At 49.7% G+C, this 21148-nt stretch overlaps 1 protein-coding gene across 3 annotated transcripts in view; it reads left to right on the forward strand.

Annotated features, from left to right (window-relative positions):
* Positions 1 to 21148, forward strand: part of Ttc28 (tetratricopeptide repeat domain 28) — a 592527-nt gene that overhangs the window by 489964 nt on the left and 81415 nt on the right. For all 3 annotated transcript variants that reach the window (XM_046427243.2, XM_046427244.2, XM_046427245.2), the window contains 6 exons: positions 3521 to 4862; positions 6087 to 6610; positions 10412 to 10521; positions 12060 to 12189; positions 14177 to 14395; positions 16677 to 16842. In XM_046427243.2, the coding sequence (XP_046283199.1) occupies positions 3521 to 4862; positions 6087 to 6610; positions 10412 to 10521; positions 12060 to 12189; positions 14177 to 14395; positions 16677 to 16842 (2491 nt within the window). The remainder of the gene's footprint in view (positions 1 to 3520; positions 4863 to 6086; positions 6611 to 10411; positions 10522 to 12059; positions 12190 to 14176; positions 14396 to 16676; positions 16843 to 21148) is intronic.

A 21148-nucleotide genomic window follows, 5' to 3' on the forward strand; every position in this document is an offset into this window, starting at 1 on the left:
GCAGGACTTCTGGTTTATTCTGAACCCTGGTGCCTTTTCTGTCATCATGCGCCTTCCTGAGGCTCAGCTTTCTGAACAATCAATCCTGGAGGAGGGTGGGGGACTAGCAAAGAGACCTTGTCTTTGGTGGGGGGACATACATGAAGACCAGCATGCCTCTAGTGGCCTTCTCTGAAGACCTCTGTTGCTTGTTTCCTCTGTCATTGTAGCAACCAAACGTAATCATACTGGCTTAAAACTCATTGCAGCCAGGCGAGGTGCAGCATTCCCCCCCTGTAATCCCAGCAACTCGGGAGGCTGAAGCAGGAGGATCACAAGGTCAAGGCAGGCCCCATCCAAAAAAAATTTTAAAGACAAGGATTGGGGATGCAGGGATGTGGCTCAGTGGCAGAGTTACCCTGGGTTCAGTCCCTAGTGCTGCAGAGAAGGGGGAGGTCATTGAAATAATCCAGTGCTATGGTGCCAAAAACACTGCAAGCCATCCCTGTGGGAGATCCAGGCACCCTGCCACCCGCCCAGCTGCCCTCTGCTCACTACTTGAGATCCCAGGTGTTGCCGAGGCATTAGTTCCTCTCGGGCCCCTTAGAGTTCCTGACCTTGAGACAGACTCTGAAACACCGCCAGCCTTCCAGCTGGGACACCCCTGATGCCGCCAGCCTGGGATTGTGACCCCAGGGAGGGAGTGACTCCCGGATCAGTCCCAGAAATGTTACTTCTCCCATTGGACCAGAGTTCAAAATTACTTTAAGAGTTATATGTTCCTTATTTTAAAATATATATATGTATTTATGGGGCCGGGGCTGTGGCTCAGTGGTAGAATGCTTGCCTAGCATATGTGAGGCCCTGGGTTCAATCCCAGCACCTCATAAAAATAAATAAAATAAAGATATTGTGTCCATCTACAACTAAAAAAAAAATTAAATACAGATAAGTCAAAAGAAAAAAAAACAAACCTTCAATCCTACCACCACACACAAAAAGTAAATATGTTTGCATACATGTGCCCTGTTAGTTTTTATCAAAATGTGGCTTTGTAGCATATATATTTCCTTAATATAACTCTACATTACCATTTTAATGTTATCATGTTATCCCATTAATATAGATGTACTGTGATTTAGTTAGTTTAAGATTATGGAATATTTGACTCATAAAAAACACACAGAGGAATTACGGTATTTTACCTCTGCCACCTCAAGAACTCCCTTTCCTGGAAGTATATAGTAATTGCAGTACTAATACTTGAATTTCACTTAGAGTTTACAGTGCACTTGCAAATATTTTATGTCATTTGATCCTTATCACCACCCTCTAGTGTCACTATCACTATTCTTAATTCTCCTCATTTTATAGAACTGAATACAGTGGAGTGGGGCTAAGTGATTTACCCAGTACCCTAAGTCCAGTTAATGTCAAAGAGCCGGCAGTCCCAGGAGCAGGCAGGACTCCTGTGGCAGGGCAGACAGACCTCCATGGCAGGTGGGGAGGAAGGGCCATCCGGTGGCCCTGGCAGGCTCACCCCCACCCCCGCGCCCCGACTTCAGCATTGATTATGTGTCCTGGCGTGATTCGCACCTGACTGCCACCCTATGGTTCTGTACAGAGGGCAGAGTGGCTTCATCTCTCCCTGTACCCCTGTGGCCACCACAAGTCTAGTTCACGTTTGCTGGGTGAACAAGTCAGCGAACAAAGGGTGACATAAAATTAGGTAAGTTGCAAAGGCAGGGATTCGACAGCTCCCATTTTCAAATCAGACATTTGCACAAGAGCTCATCTTGGTGATTCCTGTGCCTCTGCAGGTGTTGGTCACCACTGCAGAGCTTGCTCATTGGTGCACAGAAAGGTATGTGCAAAACCAAGAGCCAGGAGGAAGCACACACGAGGTTCTGCACCTCTTCCAATGCCCCTCCTGGGATGGGCCACCTTGGCTACCCTGATGACACCCCTCATTTGGAACTAATTTATATTCATGATGCATCTCATTTTGAACTGCAGATAAAACAGTGGCTTGGCTTAGGAACTGGAGTGCAGTTTATGGGGGTTGTTTGAAGCGCTGTGATTGTTGATTGTCAAAGCATAGAGCAGAGTTACAGGAAATTTTGGAACAAAAATCACTCAAATCCCCTCACTTAGCATGGCAGCTACTTTCATCTTGTGGAGTCCCCTCCAGGTCTTGTCCACACACACAAATTTTGTTCTCCTAGTTGTCACCTGCAGCTTGCAGCATTGCTTCCTGCTTTTCCAGTTAACACGATCGTGAGATCATTTCCCGTTTTAATGCACAGACTTCATAATGACCTTTTTAATAACAGTGTCATCTTCTGTTGAGTTGATATGCCAAAATGCACTGGCACAGTCCCCCAGTGTTTGGCATTTAAGATGTTTCTGATTTTCCACTTCTCTATAATGCTGCAGCAAAGACTAAAAGCACTTAGTTTGTGTGGCCGTTGACTGATTTTCTTAGCTTATGCTCCCTTGAGCAGGATGGTGGGGTCAGAGTAGGACCAGATGCCACAGTCCCAGAGACTGTGGAGGCTGAGGCAGGAAGATCTCAAGTTCAAGGCCAGCCTGGCAACTTAGAGAGACCCTGTCTCAAAAAAAGCTGGGGACAGAGGGCTGGGTATATGACTCAATGACAGACTCCCTGGGCTCAATCCCCAGTCTCTCTCTCTCTCTCTCTCTCTCTCTCACACACACACACACACACACTCAACACGCACACGCAGTGGGGCTGTCTTCATTTGGCACACTGCTGATCCAAAGGTTGTTCTTGTTTATGTCCCCAGCAGTTGTTATGTTTATCAATTTCAGGGCAACCTAATCAGTATAGGGGGTGTTTAAATTTTTTATTTGCTAATTTAGCAGGAGTAAAATGGTACTTCAGGGTTGGTTTATTTTGCATTTCTTTGATTATTAAAGGAAATTAGCATTTCCCCCTGTGGTTACTCTTTGTATTTCTTTGGATGTGAGTTGTCTGCTAACATTTCTAGTTCTTTGCCTCTTTTAATAAATTGGGGGGCTGGGGTTGTAGCTCAGTTGTAGAGCACTCGCCTGGCACTGGGTTTGAGCCTCGGCACCACATTAGAAAATATAAATAAATAAAATAAAGGTATTGTGTCCACCTACAACTAAAAATATTTTTCTAAAAAATAAATCAGGGTCTTGATTTTTTTCTAAAACTGAATGATGTCTTTACTCACAATAGATATTAAACTTTTTCATATGTGTTTCACATATATCCCAGTGTTTGTGGCCTTTTAATTTTAGATACTTATTTGCAGTAGAAAAGTCCTTATTTTTGTAATCAAATCTGTTGATGTTTTTTCCTGTTGCTTTGAAGCTTATAAAGCTCTCCTCCCTCTGGAGAGTTGATAAATATTTAATTCTACCTTCTGTTATTTGAAATTCTTTAATTCATCTGGATAGTATTTACTATAAATTGAGTTGCAAATTACATTTTTTTTTCCTAAATTACCCATCAGTTATGCCCATCTTCCTGGCCCTCTCTCCTCCTTCCCAGGAATCATCCACCAGATGAAAGGCGACTACGACACTGCGCTGAAGCTGCACAAGACGCACCTGTGCATCGCCCAGGAGCTGAGCGATTACGCCGCCCAGGGCCGCGCCTACGGGAACATGGGCAACGCCTACAACGCCCTGGGCCTGTACGACCAGGCGGTCAAGTACCACCGGCAGGAGCTGCAGATCTCCATGGAAGTGAACGACCGCGCCTCCCAGGCGTCCACGCACGGGAACCTTGCCGTGGCCTACCAGGCCCTGGGCGCCCACGACCGGGCCCTGCAGCACTATCAGAACCACTTGAACATCGCCCGGGAGCTGAGGGACATCCAGAGCGAGGCCCGGGCCCTCAGCAACCTGGGGAACTTCCACTGCTCCCGGGGAGAGTATGTCCAGGCTGCCCCCTATTACGAACAGTACCTGCGGCTCGCTCCTGACCTCCAGGACATGGAGGGAGAAGGGAAGGTCTGCCACAATCTCGGCTATGCCCATTACTGCCTTGGCAATTACCAGGAGGCGGTGAAGTACTACGAGCAGGATCTGGCATTGGCCAAAGACCTTCATGACAAGTTGAGCCAGGCGAAAGCCTACTGCAACCTGGGCCTCGCATTCAAGGCACTGCTGAATTTCAGCAAAGCTGAGGAGTGTCAGAAGTACCTGTTGTCCTTAGCCCAGTCCCTGAATAATTCCCAGGCTAAATTCCGGGCCCTAGGGAACCTGGGCGATATATTCATCTGTAAAAAAGATATAAATGGTGCAATAAAATTCTACGAGCAGCAGCTGGGCTTAGCCCATCACGTAAAGGACCGAAGACTGGAGGCCAGCGCATATGCAGCCTTGGGCACTGCGTACCGGATGATCCAGAAGTATGACAAGGCCCTGGGCTATCACACGCAGGAGCTCGAGGTGTACCAGGAGCTCAGCGACCTGCCAGGGGAGTGCAGAGCCCATGGGCACCTGGCTGCGGTCTACATGGCCCTTGGCAAGTACACGATGGCCTTCAAGTGTTACGAGGAGCAGCTGGATCTGGGGCAGAAGCTGAAGGACCCAAGCCTAGAGGCCCAGGTCTATGGCAACATGGGCATCACGAAGATGAACATGAACGTGATGGAGGAAGCCATCGGCTACTTTGAGCAGCAGTTGGCCATGCTGCAGCAGCTCAGTGGCAACGAGTCTGTGCTCGACAGGGGCCGCGCCTACGGCAACCTGGGGGATTGCTACGAGGCCCTGGGTGACTACGAGGAAGCCATCAAGTACTACGAGCAGTATTTATCTGTGGCCCAGAGTCTGAATCGCATGCAAGACCAAGCCAAGGCTTACCGGGGGCTAGGAAACGGACACAGGTAAAAATGACAGAGGACAGATCAGGTAGATAAGCCTACAACAGGAGCATCGGTGAGGGTGAGAGCACCTCTGCGTGGCAGCTTATTAACCACAAAGCATTTCCACACGAACCTCCTTTGCTTTCTCCCACAGTCTTTGTGTTAAGCAGGTGATATTATTACCTTTGTGTTACGGAAGAAGAAACCAAAGTCCAGAGAGGTTAGGTTAATACTTAAGATTACACAGCTTAAAAGGGATAACTAAGAGTCACACCCAGGGCTCTGACTCCAGAAGTGGTGTTTTTTGGATGATATCAAAAGGATCAAGATAAAAGAATGAATAGGGATGGGAATGGGAATGAATCAATTTGACAGGGCTTTTCTAAATACCTCCCACATTTTATGAATGTGTTTATCAGTACATCACTACCCACTAACTCCTTTTCCTAAAAGCCCCTGGATATTTGCAGGAGTGGACGGACCCCTTCCCCATGCCCTCACCAGGCTGGGCCCCTCTCAGAGCTCTCTTGGCAGAGCAGTCCTGGTTTCTGTGCACTATCACCTGCCAGGCCTGGGGATGTGTCCCCCCCAGAAACTGAGACTCAGGAAAGGGAATCCTTAGGCCCCACACAACTGGTTTGATTTGCTGCCAGGTCCCGTGCTCTTTCCATTCTGATCATGTCATTTCTGAGCAGCACACAAAGACACACAGTTGGCCAAGGGTGCTTTTCTTCCAAATGTGGGGTGCCTGTGTCTGCATAATCTATGGCCTCACCACATAGGCAGGGGATTAGGGCCCTGGGATGGGAGGAAGGGGAAGGGTCAAACTAAATCATCACCCACAGAGTGCTCTGAGAAGCCCAGGTGATAGATTTATAGCCTCTGTAAAGTGATTTCAAAAACATAGTCTAAGCAGTAGTGGAAATTGGGAAGCCCGAAGAACCCAACAGTTCACTTGCTATCATTGTGCCTATTAATATGTTTTATGTTTCCTCTGGGGTGTATATCCCATTGAATCTCGAGCTCTTGGGAAGGTCACTAAGGGATGACTTTTGAATTGCTTTCCAGATTATGAAATTCCTCTGCATCTCACTCTAAGGGCACATGATAGATTTTAGCTAGAAGAGGAGTTAAGAGCTTCTATAGTAAGTGACAGTGACAAATGCTTTCCATTTTCTCAGGGGCTTTGGCATGTCTGCACCTGCACGAAATAATATCATTGCTTTTCTGTCTCCATCCCCACAGGGCCATGGGGAGCCTGCAGCAAGCCCTCGTGTGCTTTGAAAAGAGGCTGGTGGTGGCCCACGAGCTCGGGGAGGCCTCCAACAAAGCCCAGGCCTACGGCGAGCTGGGGAGTCTGCACAGCCAGCTGGGGAACTACGAGCAGGCCATTTCCTGCCTCGAGCGCCAGCTCAGCATCGCTCGGGAGATGAAGGACCGAGCCCTGGAGAGTGACGCGGCCTGTGGCCTGGGGGGCGTCTACCAGCAGATGGGCGAGTACGACACGGCCCTGCAGTACCACCAGCTCGATCTGCAGATCGCCGAGGAAACCAACAACCCCACGTGCCAGGGCCGAGCCTACGGGAACCTGGGCCTGACATACGAGTCCCTGGGCACCTTCGAGAGGGCTGTGGTCTACCAAGAGCAGCACTTGAGCATCGCTGCGCAGATGAACGACCTGGTGGCCAAGACGGTGTCCTACAGTAGCCTCGGAAGGACCCACCATGCCTTGCAGAACTACTCCCAGGCCGTCATGTACTTACAGGAAGGTAGGTGACAGGCCACCCTGTCTCCGTCTGCCAGAGACTCGGGGGAGTATACAGTTTGAGGGGTCGTCTCTGCATGGAGTGAGGGTCTCAGAAGCCACAATGTCTCAACTCCAGAGTCACAGTGGCTCCCTGGGTGGTTCTGAGGCGCTTCACTGATGGTTCTTTTTTGTGTTCCTGCCATGCTGGGGATCGAACCCCGGCCTCACACGTTCTAGGAAAGTGCTCTAACATCGAGCCACACGCTGAGCCCTGAGTCATTGTCCAGAACACCTTATCCTGCTCTGTGGGCCCAGATTGCCACACTGTCAGTGACACCAGCTGCCCAGGGAGCAGCTCCTCAGAACCCTTTGCTGGGTGAACGACTCAAACTACACCAGAGTCAAGTGAGACCCGGTCACCGCTAACTGATGGTCTGTCAGAGGGAAGCCCGTGTGCCTCAAATCCTGTTGTCCCCTAGGAAATACCTGACCTGTACCACGGCTGTGTAGTCATCAGCTCTGAGCCGGCGACTGAGGCCCAACCTGAGCATCCTCCCGAGTGTCGCCAGAGCCCTCAGCCAGCTTTCCTCCTGGGCCTGCAGTGCTGGGCTGCCGCGTGGCGGGGCTCTGTTCCGGGTTCCCCTGTGAACTGGCTGCTTCTCCTCCTCCTCTGCCTTCAGGTTCCCTCCATTTGCTGAGCACAGTGGGTCCTTGGATGCCTCCTTTTCTCCAGAGCAGAAGCCCCACTGCAGGGTCTGCCCTCCCCCTGTTTACCCTGGGTGGCCTCTGCTTTGAGGTCCTCCCACAGACACTGGGCTCCTCTGAGCCTGGACAGGAGAGGGCAGAGGCGATGCCCCACACTCACTAGTGAAAGGAAATGACTGCTGTTTTCCTATGAAACCTCTTATTTATAGTTTCCAAAAGGTTTTGCACAGGTAGTTTATTTAATCTGATTTAATCCTCGCAACCTTGAAGGTTGCAGCTAAGTCACCTGAGGCTCGGGGTTAGGGTCTTTGTTTCCTGACCATGCAGCTGGTTAGTTGCAGAGTGGGGCTCTGGGTTTTCTCACCCCAGGAACCAAACAAGACCCTGTGGGGGGCCATTTCCAACCGCAGAGAGCAGTGCAGGGTTGGGGCGGTGCTGTCCTGGCTAGTGCTGAGCCCCAGCTGGGGACCGGGAGAGAAGCAGGGGCCGAGTGGAGGGCGAGGGAGGGGCTCCCTGTTCTTGCACAGATGGGCCCGCTGGCTGCAGGCTGAGGGTCCTGGGGGACTGCAAGCCTCTGTCCAGGCCTTATTTAGCTCCCACTCCCTGCAGATGGGGCCATGCCTTGGTGCATTCAATATGAACAATGGCTTCTGGCTTCCGGAGCCACTTGACTGGTGAAATTCCAACAGTCTAGGGACAATTTTCAGTTGAATTTGTGAAAACTATTAAATTGAGACCCAGCATCTGACAACTTCTCAGCTGTGTTCTCCAGACCTTCCTGAAATACTGTTTCAGTGCCACAGCTGGCTGCCCGAAACACCACACCACACCATCACCAGGGAAAACTGCCAGCTCCTTTTTTACTACTTCTTGCAATTCCTGAGTCTCATGGAGACCTGAAGACTCGTGTTTGTAGCCTCTCGTGGTGTCTGCCTTACGTTGAGCTCGCAGCCAGAGCAGCCCTCCATGCCCTGCTCACAGGGTCGGGCCGATACAGGTGCAGGCCCCTGCAAAGTGCTCTTGTGTGCTCCAAGATTGGTCTGCAGCCTCTTGCACTGAGGGGACAGTTCAGCTGGAAAATACCCCAGTGCTTTCTCCTGGCCTTCAGAGGGGAGGGGGCTGCAGATCAGCATCGCCCTTCCCCCGCATTGGCATCTCCCAGTGAGGCTGGGTCTAAGTCAGCTGAACAAGCTCCCCAGGTGGTGCGGATGGATGCCTCTGGATAGAGCCTCTGGTTTCTCATCTTGCAGATGAAGAAAGGGAGACTGGGCAGTTTGGTGATTTACTTGGGGTTATGCCGCCAGTCTCTGGCGCTCCACCCCGGGGAGCTGTGTGGGCAGTTCAGCCTCCTGAACAGCAGATGCACATAGGAGCTGGGCAGGCCACTCACCATGTCTGGGAGGGGGTTGTGTTGGTTTTTTACAATTCTGGGAATTGAACCCAGGGCTTCACACATGCTGGACAAGTGCTCTGCCACTGAGATGTACCTTCAGCCCTTTGCAAATTTTATTTTGACACAGGGTTTGAGTTGCCCAGGATGGCCTTGAATTTGCGATCCTCCTGCTGGAATTGCCCGTGTGCACCATGCACTTGGCTGTCCAATGGGCTTTTAGCTGTTTGTCATAGAGCACTGCCTGATGCTAGTTAGGTGTCCTAGGTGCTGGGCTACAACAGGAACCAAGCAAAGCTCCTGTTCTCACCAAACATGCCTTCTAATTTGGCTTCCCCAGGCAGTTTACTTGACTCACACCCACACCTGGCAGGGACATCAAACTGGAGAACCAACCTGGCAGCTTGTTGAAAGTTAAAACAATCAGTATCCTCCTGGTTTTCTCTCAAGAAACATCTTTTTTCCACATGTGTTTCCTTTTTGTGAGGTGTTTAAAAATATGAGTTGCTGGGCATGGTGGCTCGTGCCTGTAATCCCAGCAATGTGGGAGGCTGAGGCAGGAGGATTACAAGTTTAAGGCCAGCCTTAGCAATTTAGCAAGGCCCTGAGCAACTCAGTGAGACCCTGTCTCTAAATAAATAAAAATGGCTGGGGATGGGGCTCCGTGGTAAAATGCTTTTGGGTTCAATCCCCAGTCTCCACCCCACCCCAAAATATAAGATAATGTGCATTTGAAATATGTATTTCTATGAGCCTCACCGGAGAGTCCCTTTTATCAGGGCCTCTCCTCCAGCTCAGCCCCTCTCCAGCAGCTGACAAGTGACAGGTTGGTGTGTGCAGAGGCAGCGCCACCTCTGACATAGACCAGGGGAAGCCCTGATTTTTGTGTGCAGCAGGCTGGGGACCCCCATGCTGTCTTCCTCACAAGCCAGCCGCTCTGTACCGGGAGCAGGAGAATGAGGGCAGAGTGACACTGAGAATGGCTTAGTGACCGATACAGTAAGTAGCTGCCTTTAGATTGGACTCCCACAAGGCCCCACAGGCTGCTGGTGTCCTGAAACCCAGAAGCTTGCTGTGGGTAAGTGAACCAGACTGCAGGGGCCTATCTGAGGCCATTAAAATGAGGACAGTCTCAATTAAGTCTTTTGACATGAGTGCTGGTTTTGCAACCCCACGGAAGCACATCAAAGGCTCAGAGTCTCAGGAAACAGAGTAGACATGGAACGTGCCGTCTCAGCAGCTGCAGGGGCAGGCCAGATCCCGTTCTGCTTTCAGGAGAACATTGCATGCCTCCCTCAGCGCCCACTCGATGCTGTGCGGCGACACGAGAAGAAGTATTACCGTGGATTCTGCGCTTTACTCTCAGGAAAATCTTTTGCCAGCCAGAGAATCGGACAAGATAAATTCCTCAGCCAGTAGTCTCCAAGTGCAAAGCTCCGGGTTCGCATCTGGGAGGGCGCCGGGTTCAGGTTCCATTTGTTTCCATTTCTGCCCGCCCAGCAAACCTGTCTGCTGCTCACAGCATCACCTGAGCTCTTGCTGGGCCTCCTCTGAGTGTCCTGGAAACTGTGCCACCAACGTGGCATTTGAAGAGAGCTCTTGTCTCATTCCCCCTCTACTGTGCTGTTAGCGTTCTTTACCCCTGAAGCAAAGTCACCTGCCAGGACTCGATGAGGGGTGGAACTATCTGTCTTCTCTGAATCTTTAAATTTTTCTATCTGGTTTCAGGTTTAAGGTTAGCTGAGCAACTGGGCCGAAGAGAAGATGAGGCAAAAATTCGCCATGGTCTAGGCCTCTCCCTTTGGGCTAGTGGAAACCTGGAGGAGGCCCAACACCAGGTGAGCAAGAGAACCCTGACCCCAGGGAGTTCATGGCCAGAAGCGTGGGAGGGATGGCCGAGGTGGAATGCACCAGATACCGACTCATGCCTTGAGTCAATGCACAGGGTTCCCAGCCCGTGCCAGCCCAGAGGTGTTGACACTTCACACAGGGAAGACCCTTGCTCACTCACATGACAGGTGACCTAGTCATTTTTTTGGAATTCTTATATTATGTGCTGCTGCTCCACATTAAACTTTAATAGAAGCAAAACAAGAATTCACGATTATTGGATTTAATGTCTTTCTAAGTCTCCAGTTATAGCAAGATATTACTTCTCTCCCATGGTGAGTCCATGCCCCTGTGTGAGTGCAGACAGTTGAAGAGCAGTTCCTTGACATGCATCTCTGGAGAGTAGAAAGATCCCTAGAGTTACGGCTTCCTCTGTTAGGTTGGAGCAGGAGAGAGATGGCTGCTTCTCAGGTCACCACTCGCCCCTTAGCCAAGGGGAAGGAGGAGAAGTCAATCAAGGCTCCTCCCTGGTGCTCGAAGCACCGAGGACGTGCCATCATCTCCTGGAATATTAAGGCATTTTTATTATACTTTTAAACTATTAAAGGCAATTTAAAGAATTAACTCTAATTTTGTGGCTGCAAAAGTTAAAATTTATATTGATGGAGTGATTTACTATTTTCAAAGTACTTTTGCTCACTGAATTTTTTCTTCAAAATACCCATGAAGTCGAAGGATGATTGTTCCCTTCACAAATAGGGAGCTGTCGCCCTGAGTCTCGCCAAGTCACACAGCAGTCAGTAGCACAGTCCTTGCTGAGCGCTCTCCTGGTGTAGGGCTCTTAGTGTTAGAATGCGCTTCTTTAGGTTTGGAGAAACAACAGGACAGGATCTCCATTAAGAATGCCAATTGTCTGGTCCTCAGAGTGCTCATGCGAGTGGGCGAGGGCGGTCCTCAAGGGGTCCATTCCAGTAGGCGAGGGCGGTCCTCAAAGGGTTTGTGCCAGTGGGCGTGGCCCCTTAGGGAGCTTGTCCAGCATGGTCCTGACCCTGGGGAGGGTGGGGAGTGATTGGGTCTGCGGCATTGAACCACCTGCAGAGGCTGCCACTGTCCTGAGAGTGTGGCGCCTCTGCCCTTGCCCTGGCCTCATCCATCTCCAGGGTGCCTCCACCACATGGGCCCATTCCCATCCTTACGCACCCTTTTCCTGGGGACCATGGATCATGGTTGCCTGATGACAAGAAGAGAACTTTTGTTTTAATCAAAATTAGCATTTGTTTGGATTAATATTTTTTTCTTAACTTCCTCTGGACCTGATGTCTATAACCCTGTGTTTAGATCTCTTGACCAAAGTTGATTCCATAAGCTATGATTTACTGGAGACAGGGTGACACTTCTTCAGCCCACAGTGGCCTCCCTGGAAATAGATTCTTTTCAAACCTTTAAGAACACGTGGGTGGTACCAGGTGTTAGCAGGAGTCATCTGTACTCTGGCAAGAGCTGGCCTGGCTCTGGGAGGTGGGTGACGACCTTCTCCCCGTTGCAGCTCTACAGGGCATCGGCCTTGTTCGAGACCATCCGGCACGAGGCGCAGCTGAGCACCGACTGCAGACTCTCGCTCTTCGACCTGCAGACGTCGTCCTACCAGGCCTTGCAGCGGGTGCTCGTCAGCCTTGGTGAGAGTGGTTGTTGTGTGCTCGCTGTCCCCAGGGTGTCCACCACAGCTCTGATGCAGTGTGATTTGTTGTCACAACGGACTCTGAAGGCACAATCAGCAGTTGAACACTCGTTCCTTTATTTGACAAAGACTGATAGAGCACCTACTGTGTGCATGCCAGTGCCAGCCCTGGGGATAATAGTTCAGAGGCTCCCAGGATATCCAGCCATCTAAGTCACTAAGTCCAGCACCCAGTGTTTGTGCTAAAGTAGAGAAACTCTGGTACTGGGAAGTATAGCAGTCCTGGGAGCCTGAGCAGGTGTCCCTGAGACAGATGCCTGGGCCAGGAGTCCCTGACCCTCACGTTCCTTCCCTTCTTCACCCCACCTGGCTCAAGCCTCTGACCAAGGGGAAGCACCTGAGAAGACACAGGTGTCTTCCGTTTCCCCAGCACATAGCCTCCCCGACGCTGTTCAGGGAGTGTGCCCTCTTGACCTGTCCTCTGGGCTGTGACGTTCACGGTTGGGGCTCGTTCTCTCGGGCCTGCATGATCTGGGGCACTGGTGCAGCCTGCAGTTCCTCTCATCCAAGCCTTAACTGTCCCCTTCCAACTCCTCAGTCACCTGCCTCTTCCCAAAAGATATTCACTGAAACTAACAGTCTTTGAAGTTGAATGTTGGGGACTTCTCAGTAACCTGCCCTTTCCTGTGTGTAGGAACACTCAAGTTTCCCCTTGAAAAGTTAAATACTCATTGCCCAGGATTATAATTTACTATCTATTAGAGTCACAGTGCTGAGTCTGTCCAGCACCATGGGACTGATTTTCCAGCGTGCACAGGAGCTGTCCCAGCTGTTCCCATTGGTAACTTAATAGGGTAAAAGATACATTTGAACACACTCCCGTGAATGCCCACTTTGTGCCAATGCCTGAATGGTGGGCAGCAAGGCATTCTTGTTGTGCCACCGCAGCTGTGGCGTCTGGTCCCCTGCCTCTGCATGCTCTCTCCATGGACCTGGCTCTAGCAGCTCTTCCATGCTCATATTTACCCTGAGATCCGTCCTCTGCATTGCGCTGCCTACTTACAAATAAGCCCCCCTGGAAGGCAGAGGGCTCTGCATTTTTTGAGGCTTCACATCCATGAATCAGCTTTGAGGCCACATTATAGACTAGCTTCCTGCAGGAAGTGGATGAGAAGTTGGGTTGAAAGACTGGAGGAAAGCTTGAAAGAAGCAATTTTAAAGCAATAGAGACCTCAGAGGTTGAAGCCCTTTGCCCAGGGGGACTGGAAGAGAGAAGATGAGAGGGAAGCGTGCCGGAGCCAGCGTGGAATAAAGTGTCAGCTTTAATATTAACAGTGCCACTTGTCGTACAGGTGCCACTTGTCATACAGGTGGTGCTTCAGGAACACCTTCACACAGAGCACCTCGCTTGATTTTGAAAGTAGTCCTTTGAGAGAGGTGGGACAACTAGTGCAATCCCTCTTTTTGAGACAAGCGCGGTGAAAAGGGAAAGGGCACCCAGCAGAGGACAGGCACAGTATAGGCATGGAGGTGTCATTGGGGGACTTGGGAGGGGGGGCTGGATGATGTGATGCACGAAGGGGCCACATCTAGGAGAGAGGAGCCAGAGGTGGGTCCTGCAGATCAGATGCAGGTGGAGGAGGGAAGCTGGTGAGGTGGGGGTGCTGGGGGCAAGGTCAGGGAGCCTCCCGGGATGAGGAGCAGAGGGGCCATGCTCCCAGCTGCGGGGACTGTTGTGTGGCTGCAAGACAGGAAGGCCCAGTGACTTACGGTGACATGAAATAGGTCTTGTTGAATCACAGAACAGGATTCTTTGTGTGCACCCTGCCCCTACTGGTGATCAGAGGCAGAAACGGACTCTGCAGTCTGTCACTCTAGGGGAGCAGAGGTAGTGGCGTTTCTGCCTACAATCTAACCCAGATGCCAGTTGTCCTTGAGGGGGCTTACTCACCACGGAGCACTCAGCCTGTCCCTTTGTCTCTTAGGCCACCACGATGAAGCCCTGGCTGTAGCAGAAAGAGGTCGGACAAGGGCATTTGCTGATCTTCTGGTGGAGCGACAGACAGGACAGCAGGACTCGGACCCCTACTCCCCAGTCACCATCGACCAGATCCTGGAGATGGTCAACAGCCAGAGGGGACTGGTGCTCTACTACTCGCTGGCGGCCGGCTACCTGTACAGCTGGCTGCTGGCTCCAGGGGCAGGTGAGGTTGCTGCCCTTGGGGACCAGGCGTCAGCTTTGTCATGCCTGTGATCAAAAGACCCGACCAGAACAACACAGGGGAGGAAAGGCTGGTTTGTGCTCAGGGTTTCAGGGGTCAGGTCCACAGTGGGCTGACTTCATGGCTCTGGGCCCAAGGTGGGGCAGGGCATCCTGGCGGATGAAAGCTGCCCAGGACGTGGCCACAAGGAAGCAGAGAAAGAGCGCCCCTGACAGGGACAAAGGACAAAATACAAACCCCAGAGACCCACCTCCTCCAGCCACACCCTCCTTGTTCACAGTCCAGCCCAGCCAATCCATATCAGTGGATTAATCCACTGCTTAGACGACAGCTCTCCTCATCTACGCATCTCACCTGTGAACGTTCTTGCATTGCGTCACACATGAGCCTTGAGGACACCTCACACTTAAACCCCAACATCAGGCAACAGAAACACCAGCCCCGAGAAGAAAAATCGTGAAAGGGGAAAGACTAGATGAAGGAGCCATTGTCAGGTTCCAGTAAAACTGCCACCGTGGATATTCCATAGTGGGACATCCAATTAATAAGACATTCAGCTTTCCCCCTCTACCAAGAAACCGTGGCCCTCACAGTGAGTCAGGAGGCACTTGTCAGGGAAGAGCAGGAGGAAGAGGTGGCATTTCAGTAGCCACCCTACTCTTAGGCAGCTGCTGCTCATTAACTAATAAGGAGACGGCCACTCCTAATGAGTTCTTTCTAGATATGATTTGATAATTGTGGTCCTTTGTCATGGCAAATTTAGACTAAAATGATAATGGCAACCCTCAGTTTATAAGTCTCCAGCTTGAAATTTCTGGGTTTAACAGAACCCCCTTTTTTACCAGTTTTGTTGAAAAATCTATTTTAGGGGTAAAAATCCCCTTTGATTAAATCGGCATTAAACGTTCAGGATGTAACAGTTTCGCTGAATACAGAACCACTAATTGGCTGTTAAGGCCATATTTTTTGCATAATAAAATGCTGATGGCTTTACCGCGTTGGAGACAGACCAGATCCAATTAGAGTTTATTGACTGGGGAAGTGGATCTTATAATTGGGAATCTTGAAGAATGGGCTTCTTGAATGTCTGTAAAAAGTTCAACTGCCAGTGAGAATTGACAAGATTTTCTTGAATATGTTTCTTTCCCTTTGATTTAAAAAAAGAAAAAAATGGTGCTGGATGACAGCTCCCAGCTGCTCTTTGGTCCTGCGCCCTGGCGCCTCGGTGTTCAGTTGTCTCGCTTTTATTGTTGCAATCTTTCCCCTCCAAATCCATGTTCTTATGGGCTTCCCACAAAGAACGCCCTTGCCCCTGACCTTTCTATGCTAAAAGTTTTAAGTTACCATTTTCGGAGTGACCTGGTGAACGAGTGTCAGCCACAGCGGCATCCCCAAATGTCCCCACTCCCAGAAGGCACTGGTGCTCCTGAGGAGGAGGCTGATAACTGGCGGGTATCAAGCTCTTTCTCTCTGTGGTTGTTACGTCTTGGGGACATGATTTGACAGGTGGCATATCCAGATCCCTGTAATAATGAGCCGTGTGTAATGAGGCCCCTATTGTTTCCCTTTTCATTCCTCTTTGCTCTTAATGACACTCCGAAGCTTTCACTGGGGGGCTCTAATCCAATCAGAGAGGACTGGCGTTTTCCAGGGCTGACACAGCTCATTACCACTTGAGAATCTGCCCCATGTTTATTGCCAGAAAACCAGCGTGGATGGCTTTGGTTTCATGGAGACATCATTTTTTGCACCTTTAATCCATTAACGACCACTGACCAGTTAGTCTTATTTTTAAAAGGGTGTTTTTATTTGACCTTTATACTGTATGTTTATTTTTATTTGCTTTTGTGATATGAAAGGTTTTTGTGACACAATTTCCACTTGGCTAATTACCTGTTTGTTCAGGATTTCAGCCTCCACAGAGAACCTACCTGGGCACGGTCATGCACAGACCCCAAGAGCAGGCCTTCCCTAGCTGGTGATTCTGCGAAGCAGGAGTTTGGAAAAACATAGGGAGTAGTCTAATTACCCAGGAGCTTCTGAATGTGTCATCAGCAGCAAAGGCTGCATCTTGATTCCCTGTCATCAGGCACCACCCCTGATGGCAAAAGCTATGGAAAGGGGCACTGACCTGGGCTCAGGAGGACCTCTGGGGCGCTTTACCAAGAAGTCACGTAGCCTCGGCACTCCCAGCCCTGCCCTCGGCCCCTCTCTCCAGCCAGCCCAACCCCCTGTGATGTTGGCTATGCCTGTCTGGTTTCAGGAATTCTGAAGTTCCATGAGCACTACCTGGGTGACAGCACCGTGGAAAACTCCAGCGACTTCCAGGCCAGCAGCAGTGCAGCGCTCCCAACGGCAGCCAGCTCGGCCCTGGAGCAGCACATCGCCAGCGTCCGCGAGGCCCTGGGGGTGGAGTCTTACTACTCGAGGTAGGAGCACGACGTCCCAGGCCACCTCAGTTAACTCTCCAGGCCTCTGTTCTATAAGCCTCCTGTTTGGACTAGTACCCGGAAGCCTGTGGAAATCACGCGTTTGTGCGCCATCTACGCACGGCTGCTGTGGCAGAGCAAGTCTGTCCCCGGTGTGCAGCCCTGGGGGCCGTCTTGATTCTTGGTAATTTCCCTTCAGATGGGAAGGGCCTCGTCAGAGACGCCCATTCCCTGAGCAGAGTGTGTAGACTGTTTAAAGTGAGCATGACTTTGAACGAGGCAGACCAGCTAATTAAAACTGAGGCTGGTTTTGGTTTGTAAACAGATGATAATGAGTGAGTTTGGACTGTCGCTGATGGCCCATTTGAGAGCATAATTTAACATGAGTAAGGGAGTTGTGCACTGCTGCCTGTGGAGGCGCTCAGGTGAAAGGAGCTGAACTCCAAATACCAAAAACAGAGAAGGCAAGTGCTTCCTGCCAGGCTTGTGAAGGTCTCAGCTTACGGGTACATTTTCTCATAGTGATTGACTGTTGAACACACGGGAGATAGTTTCCATAAACACCTGGGTCTGGGTTACAGCACCAGAAGAGGGTACCATGGTGCCAGGCACCCAGCTTCCCTGGGCCCCTCAGTCCTCCAGGCATGAACCCCAGTGTCCAGTAGCTCTGGTGGTAGAGAATCTGCTTTTCCTTGCGACAGGTCCAAGGACAAATGTCAGCTTGTTCCCCACCCCACCCCTGTCCCAATGGCATCTGCAGTCGTCACAGTCCTGAGCTGTCTCCACGACTAGTCCCCGTGGAGATGCTTTGCCCCGACTCTGTGTGTGTGGTGGTCGTTTCCAGAAGCCAGGCTGGTCTGTGGGGTGCTTATGAAGTTGGGGGAGGCTCTTGGGTGAGATAATCATGCATGAAATATCAAGATCTGGTCCAGCCCCTGGTTCAACAGAAGCCAGCACTGGAACAGGTGGCCCTGCAGGGTCAGAGCCTGGGTCAGAGCCGTCAAGAATTCCTCCCAGCCTTCTAGGCCAGGGTGTGTTCTGTTTTTAATTATCAAAATCAAAATCATATTTTGAGAAAATAGCCAAGGCAGGTAAGAATGTCATTCTGTAGCTTCTGGTTTTGTGAAGTATGAACAGGCCTTAGCCACGCGCACACGGTGGTCTGATTTGTCCTGACTGCTGGGCGTCCTAGAGTGCCCTGTCCTTAGGCCCGGGCAATAGTGTGACAATTACAGGGGTTGACAGTGTGGTGACCCCCACGCCCTTGGGTGTACGACTGCCCTCTGAGATTTAAGTTACAAATGCCCCAGACTAGGTCAGACTAGCGGTATGCAAAGCCACATCAGCAGAGAGAAAGGCGGGTGGGCCTGTGTGATCAGACTGGCCATCAGAGGAGTTCCCGTCTGTGGAAGGGGTGGGGGAAGTGGTCAGCAGGCAGGGAGGGACAAGGGACCGAGTCAGCAGGGCCGACTCCTGCAACAAGCCCGTTCAGGGCACTATCAGGAGGATAGAGGATCTTGTCCCATCGGCAAGGCTGCTCCACAGTGGCAAGCGGTTGCCATGTTCCTCTTCATTCCCCTTCTGCCTCCTCTTCCTCCCATAAGGCCCGGTGTCCACAGTGTACAGGGCTCGCCATGCACGAAGCAGATGTGGCTCCCGCTCTCACTGACCTGGGAAACAGTAAAAAATAATAATAGCAAAAAAGACAGCCTACAAATAGTTAATTAAAACTGTGGTAAGAGCTTAAATGAAAGTGCAGGGTGTAATGAGGTCCAGGCTGTGGTGAGGTGGGAAGACCTGTAGTGGGAGCAGTGGAGGCTTCTCTGAATGGGGACAGTTGAGCGGAGCCAGAGGAGTGACAAGAAATAAGCTGCAGACAGACAGTAGCCCAGGCACTGGGCACAACCCTTGGAGGAGAAGTCCCACCTCCATGACTGCTTCAAGCCTCGAGTCCTGCCCATCTCTCCGGTGATCATTTGGTTTCTCCTGTAAAAACACTTGTTTGTAAAAGTCATTATTCCAGTAATAACTGGAATTCTAGTATGTCAACTCTCTTTGTGCTTAGCCAATGAAAGTTCACTCCCCAGAGGCAAAAATTCCGCCTCTGTGGGCACATTAGCAAGGTCAATCAGGTTTATCAGACTTAGAAGGCCACAGTCCTGAGCCTGAACTAAGACCTGGAGGTACCTGGGTGTGCGCACCTGCCATCCCCTCTACATGCTCAGGGATCTCTGTGCGCTCTCTTCCACAGAGAACAGCCCAGCCCAGACCATGAGGGGGCTTCGCCCAGGGGAAACACAGACGCACTGGATCCCAGTTGTCCGGTATCGAGACTAACACTCACTGTGAGAAGGAAGGGGACTCGTGGTGGTTGAGCTCCAAACACTTGTGCCCAAGCAGTTCCTTTATGAGGCTGGAGGCTGAAAAAGTCTGTTCCCAGGGGTCTTTTCCACCGAAGAGTGGCTTAGGGTTATAGTTCAGCTCTTCCTCACTGGAAGGGAGAAGGGAGGACTGGAACTTGCTGGAATTCCCCATGTTAGTGTTTCCTTCCACCTAGAGCAGAGGCTAGTCCTTAGGGACTCCAGCATACCCTGTGACTTGGGCTGCCCTCTGTAGCTCGGATCCCCCCTTGCACCACCAGGAATGAGGACTTTCCTGTCATTTTGGAGAAATGTATTCATGCACCTCTGGGTTCAATACTGGTACCAAAAATGATCAAACAAACAACTGTATTCATAGTTTGTGAGTTAACTCATGTTCTTGATTTTGATAGTAAAGTTGAACACTTCATTGGCATGGTTTGGATTTAATGGAATGGAATTTTTGTGAGATTCTGGTTTCTGCCTCACAATTTCATGAAGAGAGTTAAGAAAATCTCAATGACATGTCTCCCCCCTCCTTTTTTTAGTTGTTGATGGCCATTATTTTATTTATTTGTATGTGGTGCTAACAATTGAACCCAGCACCTCACACATGCTAGGCAAATGCTCTACCACTGAGCCACAACCCCAGCCACGACATATCCTTTTTCATCTATTAAATTAGTAAATATTTTGGAAGCTATATTTCTCAATAATTAGAAGGGTGCAGGGAATGACCAGGCATATTCCCTAGGAGTCTAATAAATAGGTTTATCCTTTCAAAAAACAATTTTCCAATAATATTAAAATTCTTTAAAATATTTGTGTCTTTTCATCCCCAAATTCTCCATTTGAGAACTGGAGCAAAGATATGTACATAGGAATATTTATCATAGGCTATAATATTATAGAGAGAGGGAACACTGCCTGCATATCCAATTGAATGTCAAACAGATTACATTCATCCAATATATAATTGCTATTAAAATTATCTTTATAGAGATTTTTGATCATATAGCCAAATATTTGTGAAAAAATATTAAGTGAAAAAATAGGATATAGAATTACTTTGTATAGTATAATTTTAGTTTTGCAATATATGCAAAGTAATGCAAATGAAAAGAAAAAATTCTTGGAAGGAAATAGGGCATAGTACTAGTGCTAATTATAAGTGGATGGTTGTAATTATGGATTATGCTTATTATTTTATTCATTCTTAATTTTTATGTGTTTTTACGGTGGAAATATATTATTTTTGAAATTAGAAATAAATAGCTATGAACAAACAACCCTGCCTTTCAAAAGGGGGGGGGGAAAAACCTTCCTGTAATTTTACTTCATAGAGAATAACACCCAAATTTGAAAGCCTGTCACCAGAATCTGCTCCTAGGAGGGCATTTCAGGTCCTTGTGGAGACGGTGCCTGCCTCAGCTGCTACACCTTCCCCACGCTGAGTGTGCTCTGTCACTTGTCCCTCCACTCCAGCTTGGATGCCTCTGGGCTCTGGGTCTGTAGCTATCCACTAAACATCTCTGTCTGGGCATCTTTTAATCTAAAATTTCTAATGCCCAACTCCTGAGTTTCCTATTTCTACCCCAATCTTTACCCAGTTCTTGTATCATCATGTAAAGAAGATCATCACCTGTTACTCTCTTTCCCTCATTTTCCAACCCATAAGTAAATCTTGCAGATTCTCCCTATAAAATTCATTCTGAACAACCTGCCGACTCTGAACCATGAAGAAATAAAACATCTGAACAGATTTATATCTAGTAAGGAGATTGAATCAGTAATCCAAACCTCCCAATAAAGAAAGTCCATGACCAGGACCAAACATGTAAAGAGAATGAACACTGATCCTTCTCAAAGTCCTTCAGACAAGTGTGAAGGAAGAATCAATCCAAACTCATTTTATGACACCAGAATTACCCCAATACCAAGATCCG

The sequence above is a fragment of the Marmota monax genome, unplaced genomic scaffold, assembly GCF_021218885.2.
Source record: "Marmota monax isolate L192 unplaced genomic scaffold, Marmota_monax_Labrador192_F-V1.1 WCK01_AAM20220418_F8-fsc00177, whole genome shotgun sequence".
Classification (NCBI taxonomy): domain Eukaryota; kingdom Metazoa; phylum Chordata; class Mammalia; order Rodentia; family Sciuridae; genus Marmota; species Marmota monax.